This window comes from Sceloporus occidentalis, unplaced genomic scaffold (genome assembly GCF_023333645.1).
Source record: "Sceloporus occidentalis isolate IW3139 unplaced genomic scaffold, rSceOcc1.0.p SCAF_5, whole genome shotgun sequence".
Classification (NCBI taxonomy): domain Eukaryota; kingdom Metazoa; phylum Chordata; class Lepidosauria; order Squamata; family Phrynosomatidae; genus Sceloporus; species Sceloporus occidentalis.
Window position 1 is genome coordinate 103,131,318 of NW_028316985.1, and position 21,301 is coordinate 103,152,618.

The 21,301-nt window shown below is 38.1% G+C and overlaps 2 protein-coding genes across 3 annotated transcripts in view; one reads left to right on the forward strand and one right to left on the reverse strand.

Annotated features, from left to right (window-relative positions):
* Positions 1-18,681, forward strand: part of EFCAB6 (EF-hand calcium binding domain 6) — a 125,826-nt gene extending 107,145 nt beyond the window's left edge. Inside the window, exons 26-31 of the mRNA XM_089524971.1 lie at positions 4,986-5,189; positions 10,784-10,987; positions 11,737-11,914; positions 14,405-14,589; positions 15,285-15,434; positions 18,467-18,681. Coding sequence (XP_089381097.1) covers positions 4,986-5,189; positions 10,784-10,987; positions 11,737-11,914; positions 14,405-14,589; positions 15,285-15,434; positions 18,467-18,589 — 1,044 coding nt within the window. The 3' untranslated portion in view covers positions 18,590-18,681. The remainder of the gene's footprint in view (positions 1-4,985; positions 5,190-10,783; positions 10,988-11,736; positions 11,915-14,404; positions 14,590-15,284; positions 15,435-18,466) is intronic.
* Positions 1-21,301, reverse strand: part of LOC149312606 (metallophosphoesterase domain-containing protein 1) — a 144,831-nt gene that overhangs the window by 11,842 nt on the left and 111,688 nt on the right. The window contains exon 9 of one of the 2 annotated variants that reach the window (XM_089524966.1): positions 10,548-10,620. The exons of the other annotated variant lie outside the window; for it this stretch is intronic. Coding sequence (XP_089381092.1) covers positions 10,574-10,620 — 47 coding nt within the window. The 3' untranslated portion in view covers positions 10,548-10,573. Of the gene's footprint in view, positions 1-10,547; positions 10,621-21,301 lie in introns of those variants that run through there. 2 annotated transcript variants of the gene reach the window in all.

Consider the following 21,301-nt stretch of genomic DNA (forward strand, 5'->3'; position numbering starts at 1 on the left):
GCTTCCAGCTGCCAACGCTAATAAACAAACATATAATGCACCTATTCCATCTTTTCTTCCTTTACAGATTTTTTCCCTAGTAAAAAAAAAAAAGCTGGAGGAATTGGTGGAAAAACACAGGGAGGTTACAAGTAATCTAGACTCCCCAGTAGTATTCTGTTTGAAAGGAAATACAGTTACAGGATAATGCCTTTTCCTGGAAGTTCCCTTTGTAATATTTCCAGTTCTTTGTGTATGGACAAAGCATACGTATGGTTTGCTACTACCACGTCCAGGGCAAGCCGTCCTAGAAGAAATAGAAGAAGCTGTTATTCCTTCAGAAAAGCAGAAACTATATATCCATTCAGACCTAGGGGGTTGGTTGCATGTTTCAGCGCTGTCCCTTGAAGGAAAAACTTCCAGTACACAGAAAATGAGCACATAAGGGGGAGAACTACATTAGAACACATCTCTCTGACAAGTTGTGTTTCTATATGCAGGGTGATAAGGTTTGTTTTACACAGAAAATACAAAAAGAGAACAGCTTAAAATGGGAATAATTGGGCTTACCTACCTTACCTTTTTGTAGAGATACTGATGTGACCTCCCTTCACTCAATGCTTCTCAGAGATTTTTCTGACTCTGAAGAAGAATGGTGTTTGTGACTTTCAGTGTAAGTTTCCTCACTGCCATCCACAAGCAAGAAGTCATTCAAGAGTCTTCTCTATGATGTACTGATCACTCATCATGGTGTACACACACCACATTGACCAGCTGTTCTGAGTGCTGAGAGGCCTTGGGATTCCAGTAATGACCAGCTTGAAAGACAGTTTATGGTTATTCACTCTTATATGCTCCAACTTGGATATAAAATTGAGATCTGGCCCTATGCAGGTATTCATATTTGAATACAACAAGCATACAGAGAGAGCTGAAGCATGCCATCCTCACCCCTCCCTGTACTCTCACCTGGTGCCCTCCAAATGTGGAAGATGGGGATCTCAAGGGGATAATGAGCATTGTGTTAGAAGAAGCTGCACTACAAAGTGCTCAAACTGCTATCCTGTCCCGTGAGCATTTCAAAATCTATGAAAAACCTACAGCTAAAGGAATCAAAGGATTTTTGGGCTAGAGGTATTATCAGTATGTGGCTGACACCGAGTTCTGTTTCTTATTTATATTTTCCAATCTCAAGCAGGCAGTGGAACATTAACACTGACATCTGGGATCAGTTTTGAAATGAATGAGGGTAAATAAACCATCTTTACTTATAAGCAAGATAAGTGGTCCTTACAGTTTCCAAAAAGATGGTACTTAGCCTGATTTGGATACAAATCCCCTTTAAAGTTAGGTTTGCACATCAATGGAAAGATTTATGTGATACAACCATAGAGAGCAGGATAGGGAAACGATATTATGAAAAAATGAACACAAAAAAATCAACAGAAAATAACAAATAAGGGAATTTATATAAGTTATGGTATGGAAATAGATTAAATCTTAGAGAATGTTCAATTAGATTGGAGAAGTAAAAAAAGACAGTTGAGCTGAGAAAGGATAGATAATAAAGAATACATGTTAAATTTAAGTGGAAATTGAAGAAATGTTTGGAGTTATTGATCTAGTTTTCTCAATATTTATATTTTATATAATAAGATATATAACAACTATATATACAGATGCATGTATAACAGATTTTTTTTTATTATTATAAGTATTTGCAATAAAATTTTTCAAAAAATAAAATAAAAATAAAGTTAAGTTTGGAGCTTGTGGAGGTTTGAGTGCCCACTAGGACTGTCTCTCCTAGATCAGGCTCAGACAATTCTGGACTTCCAGTTCTTTGCTACAACTCCCATCATCTTCAACCAATGTTCCTATTGATGAGGGATGCTGGGCCTTGTAGTGCATTCCAGTTGCCCACTCCTACCCTAGATGGTTCAGGTAGCAGTAGTAGTGAACAGAACTATTTAACTGATTCAGCTGGTACACCAGTTGTACCCATTTCTTTAAAAGCCCACATTGACTGCATTCATTCATCCTCTAGTCCCTTCCATACTGGATTACAGCAATACCAGCTTATCGCAATCCTATCATGGGCTGGGGGTGGAATATTTATTCAAAGATTTGCTACTAACACCCACTAAGGATTGCTCAAAGTCACTCAGTAGGCATCCATAGCTGGATACACACTGGCACCCTGGTCTCTGAGAGTCCTAGTCCAATACTGAAACCTCTGCAACATACTGGCTCCCAGGTCTTGCATACTGGAACAGAGATCATCTGCTGTCATTTTCACTGACTACCAATGCAATTCTGGGCTCAGTTAAGAGATGTGATATAGGAAAGCATTTGGCAAAGGAGCGCTATCAGACTCTTCATTTTATCTAAATATTCAGCTCTTTTAGATTTAACATATATTGCTAAATTAATGAAGTATGCTACTCATTCAAGCAGATAACAAAAGCCTTATTATCATACATTATACAAAACATGATCACTGAGGTATATGTAGAAATATGTGGCCAAGTCTGACGTTCTGATTATTACAGTATGGAAAATTTACTGAACTAGTAAAGTTGGAGCCTGTAAGGCGGTGCATAATAAATGGCACCTCATAAATAAAAATACAGTTCTCAACTGCAAAAGGTGAGTAATTAGCATATCCCAGAACCATGCAAGTTTAAGATTCATTTTATACTTAGAAATAGGTGAATTCACTGAAACTGAGAAAATGTGGGCAAGTCCTTCCCTCTGCTTTATTCATTGTTAAGCTCTTTTGATGACGCTAGTGCTGATACATGTTAATAGGACTTACATTCTGAATAATTCTAGATAGCTCTTATCTAAATGACATGAGCATATCACAGTTGTTATCAAGTGCAGGGCTGCACAAGTGTATAGTTTTGAGGTTTGCTTATTAATAATAATAATAGTGTACGTTTCTTTGGTAAATGTTTAACCATTGTTTTTATTTGACTGTCTTTGTGAAGGTTAAGTTGATAGAGATTTATATGAGAGACAAATCAGTGTAATCTGCCTATTCAACATCCCTACTTTCAATGCTAAACTGTTATAGCCAGAGCCTGGAAAATTTAATCTGTTGGACTGCTGGCTTGGTGGGGGGGCATGCTGACTAGGTAGCAGAAAGCCAAAAGGCTTTGCCAAACTCTGGGTATACCATTCATACAGATGGTAATTTGATTTGAATTTTGTTAGTCACTTATTAAAAAATAAGTACATGTTGTGGTTTCTAAATAGTTGGTAAACCTTAAATACAAGTAGTTGTATCTACTCTTCTGGGGATGTGCTCTCAGATGGAAGAGGAAAAAAAGTAGTACAATTGGGTTGTGTTCCAATGAAAGAATGAGTAAATATTGCTCCACAAACCCAGTTTTAGGTGCAGGTTATCAGATTACCATTTTATCACATGTCCTGCCATTCATTTACCACAGGTTGACAGTTCTTGAGTGGCAAAACAAAAATCTTCTGAACAGATATTTTATATTGTATATTCTTTATGACTTATATTTATATTTATATTTTATTAATGATCATAGGTGTATGTATTTTACTAATGCTCATAGTATGTATTTTGTGTATGCATATGAATTTTGGAATATGGTTATTTAATATCATCATTAACCACAATAAAATGATTGATTGGTTGATTGATTGATTGATTGAGATGGAGTTGTCTGAGAGTGAGCTCTTTCATCACAAGCTGTTTGTATATACAGTAGGCTTTTGGTTCTTTTACTTTTAGCTGGACCATGCAAGCTCTTATTCACATATCATGGCTTACGTTAGTGGTTGCTTGCTAGATTGTTATTTCAAGTGAGCTAAATTTCATTTTAAGCTGCTGTCTCTTTAACAATTGTTGGCAGAATATTGAGTCTGTAAGGTTCTAGGTCAGTTGAACCAGGCATTTGGAGCTGTTGTTCCAAGTCAGTTGATAAATGGAAGGTAAGGTCAATTTCTGAGAAAGAAGAATATTATTACAGTTTTCTACTAGTAGTGTAATGATTAACTTTCAATACAACAACAATACTCCTGCATTTTTATGTCCATTTAACTTACTAAAAATGATCCAAATAATAACATATTGCACATACTCCTATAAATGGCTTTCTCAGAAAGGTGGACTTTTGTTTCTTTTATAGTAGAAAGCAGGTTCTTTGCTGGTGTGACTTGTGGGATAAAAGATATGAAAGGTTCAAGAACTGCTGGTCGGGTTTTTTTTCTTCTTATTTGATTTTGCTATACTTGACAGCCACTGCTGACTCCTTGTACAGTCTGTCTTCCACATAAACAAAATCCTAAATAGATACTTGTACGTTAGGTTAGACTCAATCCTTCTTAACCCAATCTCGCTCTTCCCTCTCTTTTGTTTATCTCCTCTCGTCGTCTAAATCCACTTTGTATGTTTTTAATTTGCTTATGCTCATTTGTGGAGCACCATAGTAGGAGCATTGTACAATAGAAATAATTATAAAATAATGCATTTAGCAGACATTTGTGGCTACATAGTCTTTTGTCATATTTACACATACCTCTAGTGATAGGGGATCTGCTTCCCCATTTTTCACTCTCATTCCACTGCAGCATGAGTATGATCACAAGAACACAATACAATTGGAGAGCCAATTGTATATATTTTCTGTTTAATTGGTAAAATGCATGGAAGATAGACAAAAATAGTTACACTTGCAAATGTTAAGTCCTCAATTTTTTCCTTGCCCCTTTATTATTTAGGTGAAATACTTTAGCTTAAAAAGTCTCCATGAAACAATTGTTGCTGCTTTGAATTACAACCTTCATATTTTAACAGAGAGAGGGCTTTTATTTATACCTGACTTCTCTCATTTCCAGAGGCATTTTCCAATATACCTTCAAACTGATTGCACCATGAAGAAAACCCAAGCTGGTCTTGTGCCAGGCATGATTCCTTGAATGTCTTCTTTTCTACAGTGTGATTTCTTTTCTTCTTTGTGTATTCTATTTAGAGTGAAAGAGAGCATAGTAAATTTGCTTGTCGGGACCTGTCCACTCAAGAGGTCCTTGCCCGTGTGCAAGAAGTTGTGGGTGCTCGGTTTCAAGCCATTGAAGAAGAGTTTAAAAAGGCAGATAGTGCAAAGGAAAAGGTTGTCTCAAAAGAGGTTTTCAGAGACATCTGCAACCGACGATTTTTACTTTTGACTGATGAACAGGTAAGAAAAGCAGTGGATGGGCAGGTAAGTGGCTTATTTCCCGAGATTAGTAGTGCTTTTTAGATACAGAGATGAACCTCTTCAGTTGCTTTGACTTCCATAGGCCTTTCCATGGTCATTGTGTTTGACATTATCCCACAAATGGCAGTAGTAGAAGTCAGCAGAAGGGGAAATTATGGGTTTAGAATGTTATAAAAATTCTGCTAGATCAGAACAAAGGCTGATCTATTCCAGCATTTTTCTGTTCAAACCCTGGGAAAGTAATTCCCACTACTGTAGGACATGGGTGCAAATACCCTCTAATTTAGGCTTCCTAGGAATGGGGAGCATATTGCTGGAGGTATAATTATATGATCATTTTGGCTAGAGAGTGTTTAACTGCCAGTGCTTGCATAGCTTTGTATTTTTGTTCTTGCAAGTGTAAGAACTGTTCCCCAAAGCTCTCAGAGTGGAAGCACATTCATTACTCTTAGATAAAATGCCACCTTTTCATGTAGAAATGTTTGCTATTCTGTTCCTCTATCTCAGAGGACGAAGAGCCTGCCCACAGAGAGGCTTGTAGACTTGTTTTCTGTTGCTCCAGAGAATAGGACACAGAACAGTGGATGCAAGCTACAGGAAAAGAGATTCCACCTCAACATTAGGAGGAACCTCCTGACAGTAAGAGCTGTTCAACAGTGGAACACACTCCCTTGGAGAGTGTTTTAAACAGATGCTAGATGGCCATCTTTGGAGGTTTTTAAACAGAGGCTGGATGGCCGTCAGGGGTGCTGGACTGGATAACCCTTGAGATCTTTTCCAACTCTGTGGCCTGTTACAGACTTCCCAAATAAAGCTGCTTTGGGTCTCTTTGGAGGTATGCTATTTAAATGATGCATGGGTCCTAAGAGTCCGGAGGTCGTGCCAAAGCCACACTCCATTCCTAAGCACTGGAGTGCAGCTTTGGTGCAGCTTCCGGATTCTTAGGATGCATGAATCATTTAAACAGCATACCTCCAAAGAGACCCGAAGCAGCTTTATTTGGGAAGTCTGTAACAGGCCTATGATTTTAAGATCACCTCAGATATATTGGCCTCAGTGACTGCTTGCCTCCTGGTTTGAATGCTGTTGCTAGGAATCAAGATTCAGCTTCCTCTGAATGACTGTATAAGATTTGAGAAAATTTAGTTTTTGGACTGCAGCTCCTAGAATCTCAGAGGCATTCTGGAAGTTGCCATTCAAAAATATAACTTTTTATAATGCTCCGGTTATGCTGAATATATGCTTCAGTAATGGAGAGCCAGCATGGTATGGTGGTTTGAACATTGGACTATGATTCTGGAGAGCAGCGTTCGAATTCCTGCTTGGCCATGAAAACCCACTGGATGACGTTGGGCAAGTCACAGTGTCTCAGCCTGACAGGATGACAATGACAACCCCCCCCCCCCCCCCGAAGAAACTTGCCAAGAAAACCTTGTGATAGGTTTGTCTTAGGATCACCATAAGTCTGAAACAACTTGAAGGCAAACAACACCAATGAATGAATGATGCACTCACCAGCTGAGAATACAGCTTGAGTAAGGCCAGAGTGGTAAGTCATGCAGAGATATAGCTGGAAGCCTTCTATGTGGAAGAACAAGATTCTTTCATTATTTAATTTATTTTTTCTTCATGGCCCACTAGTACCTAGTTTGAAAATTACTATTATAGTCTACAGATGTTACCAGTATAAATCAATCCGGTGGAAGCACCTCCCTTGTTGCTATTGGTCCCTTACAGATACTCTTTTGATTAGTGGTCTGGACTGGATTTACTGATGGACAAACAACATATGATCTGAACTGAAAATAAGTCCATTTGCAGCACTTTCTGTGGAAATTAGTTGCAGCTCCCTTTTGCTGGATCATGCAAACAGTTTTCAGCTTCACCTGCCTTACTAAACTGTTGATATTATACACATTCCCCAAGAGGATAGCCTTCAGCCAGTAGTTAAGAATAATCTCAGCTAACCCAGCGCACAAAGCTCTTATAATATTTAATTGATGCTTGTAAAACATTTTGAGATGCTCTGATGTAGTGCAAAGTGTGTTTTGTTTTGTATAATTTATAATATGGTAGCAGCTGAGCCAATGGGGGAAAGTTGAAAGGAAATTCAAAATGTAGTTATGGCCTTTGATGTTTAACTGCAACTTGCCACATGCAAATCAAAGCCTTAGAGGTGATGTGCTTTCTACAGGGTCTTTTTTCAGGGTTTGTTGGGGAGGGTTTTCTTTGGTGTTTTACAAAGAAAAACAAAAGTTTGCAGGTTGTCTGCTTGAAATCCGGAGCAAATACCACACTCTTATAAATTGTATATATTACTCCAATATAAGATACAGCGATAGTGGTGTTTAACCTCCATGATGAATTCCCACGGTGCGAGTCTGACATCGCAGTCCTAGGAACAATTTGCACTGACAGAGCCCTTTCAGCTTCTGGTGCCAGCACAAAAGGGACAATGTGTCCCTTGTGACAGCCACAGGATCCAACCCCAGCGCCATTGCTGGTTTAGCAGCAACTTCTAAACACTTTATATGATGTGTGACCATGTTTAAAGATTTTACTTCAAAAAGAAATCAGTTGAGGCAGAGCAAGGATACTGAGTGCAGACTCAGATGGCCCAGGCACTGGATTACTTTTTAATTTATTTAAAATAGAAGTTTTACATGTGTATTAAAAATACAAAGAACATCAATCATCAATTCCAACAAAAAAGGAAGAAAAAAAATTAGAAAGAGAAGACAGAGAGAAACAGAAAAGTTAAGAGCTATAAAGAAAAAAAGAAAATGCAAAGATGACTTCCAACTATCCCCACTACTGTTCTACATTTATACAGAACATTCCCACTTCTATCTCAATTAACTATTTTTATATCTTCTTCTACTTTTAATCTCTACTGATTTTCATTATTCCCACCAAAGTCTGCCAGGGATTTCCAGTCTTCTAAGAATATTACTAAAGATTTTTCTCTGATCAACATAGTTAAATTTGTCCACTTTCACAAACTCACTCACTTTTAAAAACTATTCTTGTTTAGTAGGCAGTACTGCACTCTTCCATCTTTGAGTCTACAACAGTTGTGGCACCATGCTGATTCTCCCATAGTCCTTTTCCAATTTTTCCTCGATAAATCACAAGAAAAACAATTCTGGTTTCAATTGTAGGTTAAACTTTAAAATTCTCTGCATCAAAGTATGTATTTGCCCTCTTTTAGCCTTTCACAAGTCCACCATATATGCTAAAACATCCCTTCTTGGTGTTTACATTTCCAACAGACATTCAGAGTTCCTTTATACATTCTAGAAATCAAGCTAATTTCTCTGGTTACATATACTAACATTAAACTTTCTAAAAAGTATCTTTAAGGTCATGCCAAGGTGTGAATTTTAACCTCTTTGCTGCCCCATTATTCTGTTTATATATTACGTTCGGCACTCTATATCCTCAGATCCTGCATCTATGGATTGAACTATCCATTACTTGAAAATACATTTTCTAAAAAAATTGGACAAGCAAATCTTGATTTTGCAATTTCATGTAAGGGACACCATTATACTATACTATTGAGCATCCATTGGCTGAAAACCAAATCCCAGCAGATACCAAGGGCTCACAGTACATCCAAAGTTGTAATAATAATAATAATAATAATAATAATAATAATAATAAATGATTTATTTGTATTGTCTCATTTTATCATGCAGTGAACCCTTCATATTGGCAGGTTGATGATCTGCAGATTAGACCACCCACGGACCACTTTATTCAGTGGCAGTGCATGCATGTAAATGCACTGGTGCATCCATGCTCATGTTGCTGCCATTGAATAATATATGGTGCAGCTGTCCATGTTCTTTGTCATCTGCTGGGGAAGGGGTCATGGAATTGAACCCCCATGGATGGGAAGGGTCTATTATACATTTTACCAATCACCTGTACATAACTTCAATTCAAATTCTGATTTATTTTTGTACAAAAGTATAATTCTTAAATCTTTCAAGTATCTACAGATAGAAAACCATTGAAAACTATGCCCCTCCCTCAAAAGCTGTTCTTTCATTTTCATTCTATATTCCCCTTGGCAATTTCACAACGTATCTTGATACCTTTCACAACGTATCTTGATACCTTAACTGTTTTTCTTTCTATAAAAAGCTTCTTGTGATGAGACTCATAATATCATTTTCTGCTATAACCTGTAATATTTCTACATATTCCAAATTCTCAACAAGGCACGTTGATTATTAAAATCTACATTACGTTTATTATACCATAACTCTCCACCCCATCCATACCTCAGGGCAAAATCTTCTAATTCCAATAATCTTTTGTTTCCCAGTATCATCCATTTTTTCAATAACACCAAATAGGCAGGAAAATATATTTTCAAATTGTGTAGACCCAGTCCTCTTCACTGCATCTTGCAGTACTTTGATTTTCACTTTTGGTTTTTTCCCTTGCCATATAGACTTGGATAAATCCCTTTGCCATTGTTTAAAAGGCAAATCTTTTGTCACAATTGGTATCATCTGGAATAAGAACAACATTCTGGGCAGCACATTCATTTTTATCGCTGAAATTCTCCCTAACAAATAACGACCAATTTAAATATTTAAAAAAAAAAAAATCAGCACAGATTACATGCCAAAGTCATTGATCCCTGCTTCATTTTGTGGGGACAGAATGGTGATAAATAGGATTAGAGTGGAGAAAATATGCATGGCCAGCTTGCTCCATGGAGACACTTAACCTCTCACAGCAGTTTACAGTAATCTGGATATAGCAGCCATTTTATAGCAAAGAGTGTACATGGTGTGCAATGAAATACTGATACAGATTTGCCCCCTGAAAAATCTGCCTGAGATATCCATGATAACATCATGATCAGTGTGTGAATTTCACCTGGATTGCAAGTGAACAAAAAATAGACACAAGTGCACCTTTGATTTGTATCAGATACTGTAGCACACTGCAGTGAAATTACTGTGGCTAAATGCAAAGATTAGGTCTGGGCTCTATTTTTTTTAAATAACTTTATTTCTTATCAAAAAAGGCAGAAAACAATAACAAACAAAAACAAGCTAAAATACAGATCCTTAAAAACCAAAACATTCAAGGTCACATGGGATGTAAAAAGGCAACATTACATAAAAACAGGTATGGACTCAGAACACAGAGATACCATCTTTGCACCAGTTCAATCATTATACAAAGGAAGACCCACTTCTGCTCCAATGTTGTTGAGATGGGCTTCATTTGAATGTCACCTGCAGATGTCTTCCTTCCTTGATTGTTCCAGAATCCCGCAATTTGTTTTAGAAAGCTGGAACCCATCATGGCCACCATTTGTTGTATCTATGATCACATCAGTTTTCAGTGTCAGGGCTTGACCCTGGAATATAGGATGATGTATCTGGCTGCCAACAAGGCCAGAGTGCATTTCTTTCATTACTTTGCACTGACAGAGCTGACACATCACACATGTTAGGAAAGGTTTTCATGTGAAAAAATAATTTGCATTTTTTCTAGAAATTTTGCCTCCACCTATGCTGATTCTCAGTCTTCTGCCTTAATAGTTTGAGAATCTCTGGAACACGGTACCTCTTGATCAGAATGGAAAATTGAAATACCCTTGGTTTTTGAGGAGGTTCAACTCTGAAGGACAAGAAATGGCAGATGTACCCATTGCAAACTGTCCAGAGTGCCCCACCAAACCTGCGACTCCAGCTGAGCCTGGATCACGGCCTCAAACAGCAACCTCTCCATCATCCCCAAAGAAAGTAAGTGTTCCACAGCCAAAGGCCTGCCTGTGCTATGGAGTGGGGTGGGAAATGCAACTCTGGTTCCTTGTCTTTGCTCATACCATGTGTATCTTGCTCATCCTCCAATCCATGTTTTCTTACTCTAGCCCAGTGGTTCCCAACCTGTGGGCCGGGACCCCTTCACAGGGGTTGCCTAAGCCCATCAGAAAACACATATTTTCTTGTAGCAATGAAAATAATTGTATGGTTGGGGGTCACCACAACATGAGGAACTGTATTAAAGGGTTGCTTCATTAGGAAAGTTGAGAACCACTGCTCTAGCCCAATGCATAGTCCTAGACCTACACAAATTATGGCAGTCCACCAAGGGCTTGATAAAACTCCCTTGTGTCATTTGTCTGTTTGGGACTACAAAAATAGGTAAATTACCAAGATGTTGGCATCAATTGAGCATTTTACCCAGTTTGTCCTCTATATGGTTGGAAGTAAATCCGTTCTGAAATAATAATAAAAAAAACCAGGAGTGGGGAAAAGTGAAAGCTTTCCCTAACCCACAAGAGTTGCAGTCATAGGAAAAGGGGGAAAGATTTTATTCAGTAAGGGTGTGGCCTGTTACTCGTCCAAATTTTGTAACTTGAATAAAACGTTAGAATTTCATTCTAAAACAAAAGGAAATTTCAAATATGAAACCTTCACACATTTTGAAAGCATTTCAATTAACATTCCTTTTGGTCTTGAGTGTGTCAAAAACTGTCTCTGATTTTTAGGCTCCAGAAGCCAACAGGCCACAAACAGCAGCAGTTCAGAACACGCCTATTGTGAACTGTAAGCCAATTGAAAGTAAAATCCGAAAGATTGTTCAACATTGTTGGAAAGAAATACTGAAGGAATGCAGAGAGAAGGATGTTGACCGCTTGGGAGAAATTCCAGTGGAAGACTTTTTAGGTTGGTGGTTTTCTTAAATCTTCACTATTGATAGTAGAAATTGTAGCAGCTACAATGACAGGGCTACAATCCTAGCTAGTATTCCTGAATTTGTTGTTATGATAGTTATATGGATTGGATATTACCATAGTGGGCACTTCTTTTAGGAACTTTGTAAGCAGTATTATCATATTGTCCCGTATAAGTCAACCCATGATTTTGGAGTCCATTTTGGGGCATAAATTTTTCATAAATTTATAGTCAAGTATATACAGTAAGTTTTATATACAGGGGCATAAATTTATAGTTGAGTATATACAGTAAGTTTTGAATTAATGAAGGAACATAAATCTGTGTAATATGCATCCAACTGCTTAAATCACACAGTCACAGGTCCACAGCTTGATCAACAGGTACATTCAGTTGCTAGTTTCAGTCAGATCATACCATTGAATCAATGGGATTTACATCAGTGTTAATTTGCTGTTTAGCAACTGATTAAATGGGTCTGCTATAATTCGGATTATAAATGGGTTTCGAGGCCTTTCTGAATCTTAGTGAAGGCTCTCCTTCTGTTTTGTGCTTTCATACACACAGGGACACCCCCTTATAGGATGTGGTGAACTGAGGAAAGCCATGCTGTTGACATCTTTTGCCCTAAAACAGGTGGTAGAAGCAGGACTTAGCTTTTATGCTACTTCCAAACAGTTATAGTATCTCTTTCTTTTTAATTAAAATGGTTGTCCACCCATAGAGGAAATTCAGCCTTCTCATTTCAAGCCTTATTGGACCATACACATTTTAAATGCACTTTAAATCCTATGAATGTGGAAGGAAACTAAGACATTGTGCCTCCCAACCTACTTCAGTCAAAAAATGCTTGGTGAAATAAAAACATAAAAAGTCATTTGTCATCTGCTAGTTAGGGTCACATTGAGAGGTGATATTCTTACTCCATCCCCATGTAAACCACAGGGTATGCACACTTGAAGGAAACTCAACACTTAACACTTCCCGACATCACTCTACAGCTTATCCAAATTCTTCCTCCCTGTTTCCTAGCTTGGCTGCCATTTTAGAAATAAGCTGAGTAAACTCATTTAGAGAGACAAGAGGGATTTTTTTTTTGCTTGTATTAATACATGGGGAGAGACTTCTTGTTATCCTGAGATTCTGTTTAATCATGTCATCGTGATGTAATGATCTGTTGTAATAAGTATGTTTAAATTGTGAGTGTGTGATTGTAATATTTTATTTTTAATCAATTTTTTTAAATAAAATTAAAGAAAAGAAAAGAAATAAGATGAGTAGAAAAAGATCTGGAAGTGATGGAGTTTGGGGAGTTAAATGGAGGAATGAGAATAACAGCCTCTCTCACCTACCCATTCCTTTTGATGTTAAAAGTTAGACTGTTACCGTCCATTTGATGTGAATGGCACACTCAGTTTGGTGTTTATCACATGGAGGTTTTTGCAGCTTTTTGCAGCTCAGATCCGACGTGACTGCGGGTCCAATGATGTGAATTCACATGATAACATGATGTGTTATCACACTCGATTCCTTTCTATGGGGGCTCCTTCCGTGGCGCTTCCGCAGTGATTCCAAAGTGACCCCTCATTTTGGCGAAATTGGTAACAAGAGAATTCACAGAAATCGCTTCCAAGCTCACTTCGATTTCACTCCAAATTGGTCTGGTGTGGAATGCAACTTTGATTCTGCTCTGGTACACCACCGCAAACCCCCCGGGTTGCAAGGTCATGATGTGTTCAGATCCCCATTGAGCATGCACAAGGTTGCCAATTCGAATTGTTTAATCCAAGTGGTATGCACCAGTGTGGTAATACAGTTTGCACTCACTCCGCTTTGCGTGAATCTGCATCACGTGACTTGCCTTGGATTTGATTCCCCCTCGATTCGGAAGGGCAATGGAAAAGCAACCAGGTGTGATAAAACATTCACATTATAATGTGAATTCACATAGCTGAACCAGGAGTCACTCCGGATCTGAGCTGCAAAAACCTCCGTGTGATAAACACCTTTGACTTGCTGAAACCCATGAATAACTGAGGCCCAAGCTAGACCCGGCATAGATCTACAGTATGTGGCACAGTAGTCTGACTCTCTCTTGATAACATCTGGCAAATAAACATTGTAATAGTTTTGTACTGATCACATGCACATTTTATTCATGTGACTAATATATCAAGCATAGGCTTTGGTGTTTCTTCTTATCATCTAAGGGATTTTTCAGTGGATTCAGTTCATTCTTCTGCCACTGTGCCATGCAGAGTAAACAACTCAAATCTGTACATGTGTATACCACCCCTATGGTTGATATATATTCATTTGACTATTTGAATCTCAGGAATGTGAATTAATAGTATTATGGTTTTTCAGCAGAGGTATTTTCCTGTTGCCTTGCCCAATATTAACTGTCATCAGTAGCACAGTTTTGAAGAGTACCGATTTATAATGTCTCTTCCTCAGTGCACCTTTTTTTTTAAATTTCAGCTATAATAGAGAAATTTCATTTGAATTTAACCAAGGAAGAAGTGAAACAACTTATAACAAAGTATGATTTTAAGAGTGTTGGCAAATTTGCATACTGTGACTTCCTTCAAAGCTGTGTCCTGCTGTTTAAACAACAAGAAGTGTCTCCTCAACAAAGAATTGTAATCCAAAAACCACGTGTACAGGTAAGCATCTCTTGTTGGGATGAGAGAATTCTGTTGCCAAAGGAGACTCCAACTTAATCCTGTATTTCTTTACAGCTCCTTATCTCCAACAATTCCACACTACTTAGTCACATGCATCAGTCTATTGAGCATGACCAGGTTACATAGTTCTCATATCCTCAGTGCTGTATCTCTTCTGTGGGGGAAATCCTGTTTTCAGCCTTTAGATCTCAATATTGTATGTATGGATAAATGTATTATTTTTTCCTATATTTTCTTTTTTCAAAATGGCTAGTTGTCAAGCTTAAATTGTAGGAAGTAATATTTCATTTTGTTTCTCCTGGATATATCTACATTTCCTTGGGTGTGTATGATCGATACAGATAGTTACCTCTACGATTATGTGTGTTCTTTACTCATAGTTTCTGTTCATGGGGAAGGGAATAGAAGGGCTTTACTCCTGATATTGTGCTTTCACTGGCTCCAGACACTGACTATCCATTTGTTGGCATGCATATCTGATTTGGAAAGTCTCCATGTGAACCAGCATACAGACATCCAAAATGCAGAAGGCCTTGGGGTGGCCCAGTCTTCAGATAACACTGAGGATGGCGTCAGTAATATGACCCCACTGGCCTCTTCTCCATACAGAGAACAGTTGAACAGGGTTCCAATGTATATTAATCAAGAACAATAATTCCTCCCATCTTTCTCAGAATCCCCATGGGCCACAGTCTCCAACTTTCTTCAATGCAATGATGAGGATTCAGCCCCAGATTCTGCACTGCTGGAGGCCAATGAGACGGACCTTTAAGTTTTATGATGAAAGTGGGACAGGTCTCCTCAGTGTTCAGGATTTCAGACAGGTAATTGCTTGTTTGCTTGTTTTTTTTAAAAAAATTGTTTCTTTTATAATTTATCCTAGATAGCTGGATCCCGGAAATTTAAGGGAGCTCTTGTTACATTTCATTCTCCCCATCCACTTTGATACTCAATTGTAATATTGCTTTGGATTGCTGAGCCTTTTCAATTGTGACTCCTCAAAAGAAGTCAAACAAGAAGCCTCTATTTGGATTATTTTAAAAACCACATAAATATTTACTTCATAAATCCTTCAATGGGACTACAAATTTCTGATAGTTTGACACATACGTAGAGACTTCGATTAGTGTACTCGTTAATTGGTGACTTTAATGTGGCTTCGCTATTACACATTTTATTGTATTTTGATATGAAAGCTGACTTAGTGATTTCCGGATCAAAAGATGGAGTGCATAAAAGGGGAAGGGAAAAGAATACAAGTGAGAAATGGAAAAATCTGTTTAGCCAGAAGGCTAAGGAGAAAGAGGCTCCTGTGACTTCAAATGTTGTGCCACAGCAGGAATTTTAGCAGATGTAGCTTTTCTCAGTTCTACATCATGATAAGCTGCACCTACTGAAGTCTGTTTTTGATGCAACTATCGACCCCTGATCATCCTATTTAGCTGTTCATTTTCCCCTTTCCTTTGCATGTAGTTTGTCTCCTTTGCTAAAGGAGGATGGGTGTTTTAATAGTGCTAAAACAGTTCATTATTATAAGGTAAATATTGTGAGAATTGTATTGAGCTATTCCTTCTCACTTACTTAAGTGGAACACGGATCCCTCAAGGAAAGTGGAAAGGAAGAAGCCACATCTTGAAAGTATTCTTTCCTGTACTTTTAATGATTGTGGAGGTCGACTTCTCTGAGGAGCTGCAAGGAGTTATTGTACTCTGTGTAAACACCTTCTTGGCCTCTCTGAGCCTGCTTGCCATTAACTGTTAACATGAGCAGGAAATGAGGATCAATATGTGTTTTATTTTATTTCATATCTGAATGCATATTCTACCCCATACAAATAATAGGCCCTTGGGGAGCTCACAAAACCAGCATGAAATCACACATTATTACCTTTTAAAGAAGTATAATGTTGATTTATTTTATAAATGTGTGTGTGTGCCTGCCTTCAAGTTGCCTGTCAATTTATGGCAACTCCATGAATTTCATAGGGTTTTGTTAGTCAAGGAATACTCAGAGGTTTTGCCAGTTCCTTCCTGTGAAATATAGCCTACAGCACCTGGTATTCCCTGGTTATCTTCCGTCTAAGCTCTAACCAGAGCTGACCCTGCTTAGCTTCCAAGATTAGATGGGATCTGGTACTCCTCAATATAAATATTTCCTGAAAAGTTTAGAAAAAGCAATGAAAGCATGTAAAATCAGAAATGCACAGAGAAACCATTTAAAAAAGCAGATACGTGATCATGGCCTGCCATCCCATGAAGGAGATTGGATCTAATGCCTCAGGCACCAGGGCAGGAGAAGTGGCATGTCCATGTATGAAGGCATCCACTCCTTATGGGGGCGGCTCTTTCCACCTTGGCAGCTTCTGGCTGCTTTAAGGGCATGTGTCATGTAAATGCCATGCCCCTGAAGCAGCCAGAAGCCGCTTTATTTGGCCCATCTGTTTCAGGGCTTACATTTGAAAATGAATTCAATAATATTGAACGTGTTAGAAATTAGATTACAAAGGCATTCAATGGGATTTGATTCTGAAGAGATGGACACAAAGGTTTAATTAAAGGAATGTCTTGGCTTGAAACTAATACTATCATTACCACCAAACCCCTCAGAGGATGCGATCCACTGAAACATGAGTTGAGTAGGAGAAGAGGGATAAAAATCAGTGAAGGGGAGAAATGGGAAGTGGGGTTGAAGCCTATCCAGGTGTACTATGTAAGCAATAATAAACACAGTAAAAAATTACAAAAGAGTTCACTGCAGCTCAACTCAGTGAAATGTACAGGGAAACCAGAATAAAATTAGTAAACATGGAATATTAAAGAGAGTCACTGTGCACCATTGAACCCCAGAAATCTGTATAGACCAATGCAGGGATACCTAGCCTTTCAGTCCTAAAGGGTCTGATATTCTGCAGGAGCCATGGATATTAGAGGGCTAAATAAAAAACAAGCCTCAACCCAATTCCATTCCTGGGCACAGTTCGTCTCTTTCTTCCTTTCCATTCTTCTTCAGTTGCTACACAATGATTCTTCTAGGTTTGCAGAACCTTTTCTATCTCACTCCAAACTCCCAGTGATAACCATGACACAGCAAACAGATTGGCCTGCCTGACAATAGAGACATTATGTGTTTCCTCCTATCCTAATTCTTTCTATCCTCAATTATTCCCGTCTTATTGAATTTACCAGAGGAAAAACCATCCATCCTAAAGAATTCTAATATTCTGAAAATGATTAATTAATTAAAGTGTAAGATTAAAATCAGTGTTAATCAAGAACTCTTAATGAATTAAGCCACAAGGAAAGATTACAAAACAAGAATTTACATGTTAGTTATTTCCAAGCTTTGCTGTAAACACGCCAAAGAGTTCCTTGACCCACTCTTTCCCCACTTCTGTATTAGTTCAACCATTATAACTCCCCTCTCAAAAACTTCTAGGAATGGAACTGTGTTGCAAACTCTTTTTTATATCTGCACTTTTATCCTGCACTTTTTACTGATCTGCAGTTCCAGCCGGTATAGTTAAACCCGTTTCTGTCTGTTGTGCAAACATGACCTACAGTAAGTCGGTGTGCCAAACCAACTGGTTGTATGGTGTTGACCCTAATTTACAAATTAGCCCATGCCTATGATGGAAATGGTACAAGAAAGGCAAGTGTAGAACCATGTTGCCATGGGAACGTTGGGGAAGAAAATGACTTATGATATTCTGAAATGTTGAGGACTGACTGAATGAGGCAGTTTTGCGTAAATGAATTGTATGCATGTTTCAATTCCATGTTGGCTGCCTGCTGCTAACTTTCCCGGATGGTTCCTAATTAAAGATAAGCTACGTGTCAGGTTTTTGTGTTTTCTGCAGGTGCTTCGAAAGTACAGCATCAACCTGTCTGAAGAGGAGTTCTTTCACATCTTGGAATATTATGACAAATCATTAACTTCCAAAATCTCTTACAACGAATTCCTCAGAGCATTCCTGCAGTAGCAAGAAAGCATGCCTACTTCTAGTCTTGAAGAATCATTAGGCAAGAGAGATGTGATTACTGAAATATATTTTCTCATTTTAAACTAATAAAACTGTATAAACTCAGCTTTTTTTGTTTAATAGTTCATCAGCAGTCTTATAATGTCAACACAGTACCAACTGTGGTGGTGTCTGGTGAAGTAAATCTTCAATAGTTGGGGCTATTAATTTTCTCATAATCCATTTAGCTGGGAAAAGTGAAAACAATTAAAATGGTTACAGTGATAGTTCTGAGGCTGTTAATTGGCATTTCCAAATGTAATAACTTTATTTTTTTCCAATTAATATATTACTTAGAAAAGGAGCTTCCAGTTTAGATTTTAAAAGGCACACCATCCCATTTTATTTGCAGTAATCTCCCAAATGTATATCTAATACATTATTTTTCACGAGTTAGAAACTGGATGCCTCAGAATTTATTGGTTATAGTCCAGTGGAATTAGTTGTGCATAAGCCCACTGAAATCTTTGAGACACAATTTGAGGTGTCAGTCCTGATTTGTAAAGCCATTAAAGGCCTTGAAGCCTGTGTAGGTAACAAGCCACCTTTTGCTGTTCTGTATCTAAATGCTTTTTCTAAAGCTGGAATTGCACATGAACCAGCAGGCTACCTGGGCCTGGAAAACGAAGGCTCCAGTCTCCGCCAAGCCACTGATGAAACTAGTCAGGAGGGTTTTGCAGAAATTTAGGTGCAGAAAAGGTTTGCAGAAAGGGTTTGCTTAGTTTATGCTGCACCCAACACTTTTCTCTTGCATATTTTTTTTTTTTTTTTTTGTGTGTGTGCATTGTGGCAAACCCACATATATAATACATCGGCAGGAGGAGATGCAAGGGGAAAGGCATGGGAGCCATTCTGTTGGTGCATCAGTCAAATCCAAGTGAAAAAGACACTTGACTTGATCCTAACCAATAAGGAGGAGTTAGTCACTGGAATCAAATTATCAGCACTTTATGGGGAAGTAACCCTGTAGTGCTAGAATTCACAATTGTGGGACAAGGAAAAGAAGAGTATATTCAGATAGACCTTGAATTTCTAGAAAGCCAATTTTAACAAGATCAGGGAAATATGGGCATAATCCAATGACTAGAGTTGCTAAAGGGAAAGAAAAAAAATTCAGCAAGTATGGTAGTTCTTGAAGAAGGAGTTACAAAAAGCAAAACAATCCCATGTAAGAAGAAAAATAGGAAGATCAGAAAAACCAATGTGGCTGCATAGGAAGTGAAAATAAAAAATATGTATAAAGAATGGAAAGAAAGACAAATCTCTAAGGAAGGGTACAGATGTGTGGCCCAAGCTTGCAGGAATAACAGAAAGAAGGGTCTCTGAGCTGAGACTGGATAGGAAAGCAAGGAGCAACAAAAAGAGGTTTATGGGATACAGTTGTGCCTTGTCACGATGTGGCCAAAGTATGACAGCCTTAGTTTTGTCATCTTGGCTTCCAGAGAGATTTCTGGCTTGATCTGCGCCAGAACCCTCTTGTTTTGTCTTTTGGGCCATTCACACTATTCTCGGCAATCTTCTTCAGCACTACATCTCGAATGAATTGGTTTTCTTCCTATCCGCTTTCTTAACTGTCCAGCTCTCGCATCCATACATGGTAATAGGGAATACAGTGGCTTGTACAATTCTAACTTTCATGCTCAGTTGTATATCTTTACATTTTAGGATCTTTTCTAGTTCTTTTATAGCTGCCCTCCCCATTCTTAGTCTTCTTATGGAAGACTAAGCCAGCATGGCTTAATGGTTTGAGGATTGGACTACCACTCCAAAGACAGGGGTTTGATTCCCAGCTCAGTCATAAAACCCACTAGATGATCTTGGGCAAGTCACAAGCTCTCAGCCTTAGAGGGAGGCAGTGACAAACCTCTGAACAAATTCTGCCAAGAAAACCCTATGATAGGTTCACTTTAGGGTCAACGTAAGACAGAAATGACTTAAAGGCACACAACAACAACAACTCATCATTACCATGCTGGAAATCTCACCAAGCAATATTTGAAATGGTTTTCTTGCAAACGTATATGATGTGTAGAATTAACTAACAGTAGCCATCATTCCATTATAAAGCTCACCCTGCTTCTCTTCCACCTTTTCTAAGAGTGTAGAAAGTCTATTTCTTTTGAAAAGGGCAAACAACAACAAAACCCCAACAGATATTGATACCCTTAAGACTACTTATTCAACTTGTCATATGTGCAATGACTTTTAAGGGTTTGAGTCCTGTCCCCTGCTAGTGGGACATAGCAGACTGTACAAACTTCAAAATCTCTCTTAGTGTGGAAAGTCCATTGCAATTCCATTGGAAAGGTAATGAATTTGTAGCATTAGGGCTCCCCATCTGAAACCATACATGGGCAAATTATCTGGAAAAATGCTTTATCCTCTTTAGAAATGGGAAAGAATTTAGGAATATGCAGATCAGAGTAAGTAATATTGTGCGCGTAATTAGAATTCTGAACATTAATTAAAAAAATCTTTCAAAATCCTTGTAACCTTTTATGTTTAAGCCTCATTTGAAAACAGCTCTCAAGTTATTCCCTTTTATAGCATTTCTAATATTCTTCAGTCTCAGTGAAATGCTGCCCTTTAAGTGCAGTGTGCTTGTTCCATGTTCAGGGATTAAACAACAATGATAAAATAATTAATATACTAATCTTGATGATTCTCTGCACT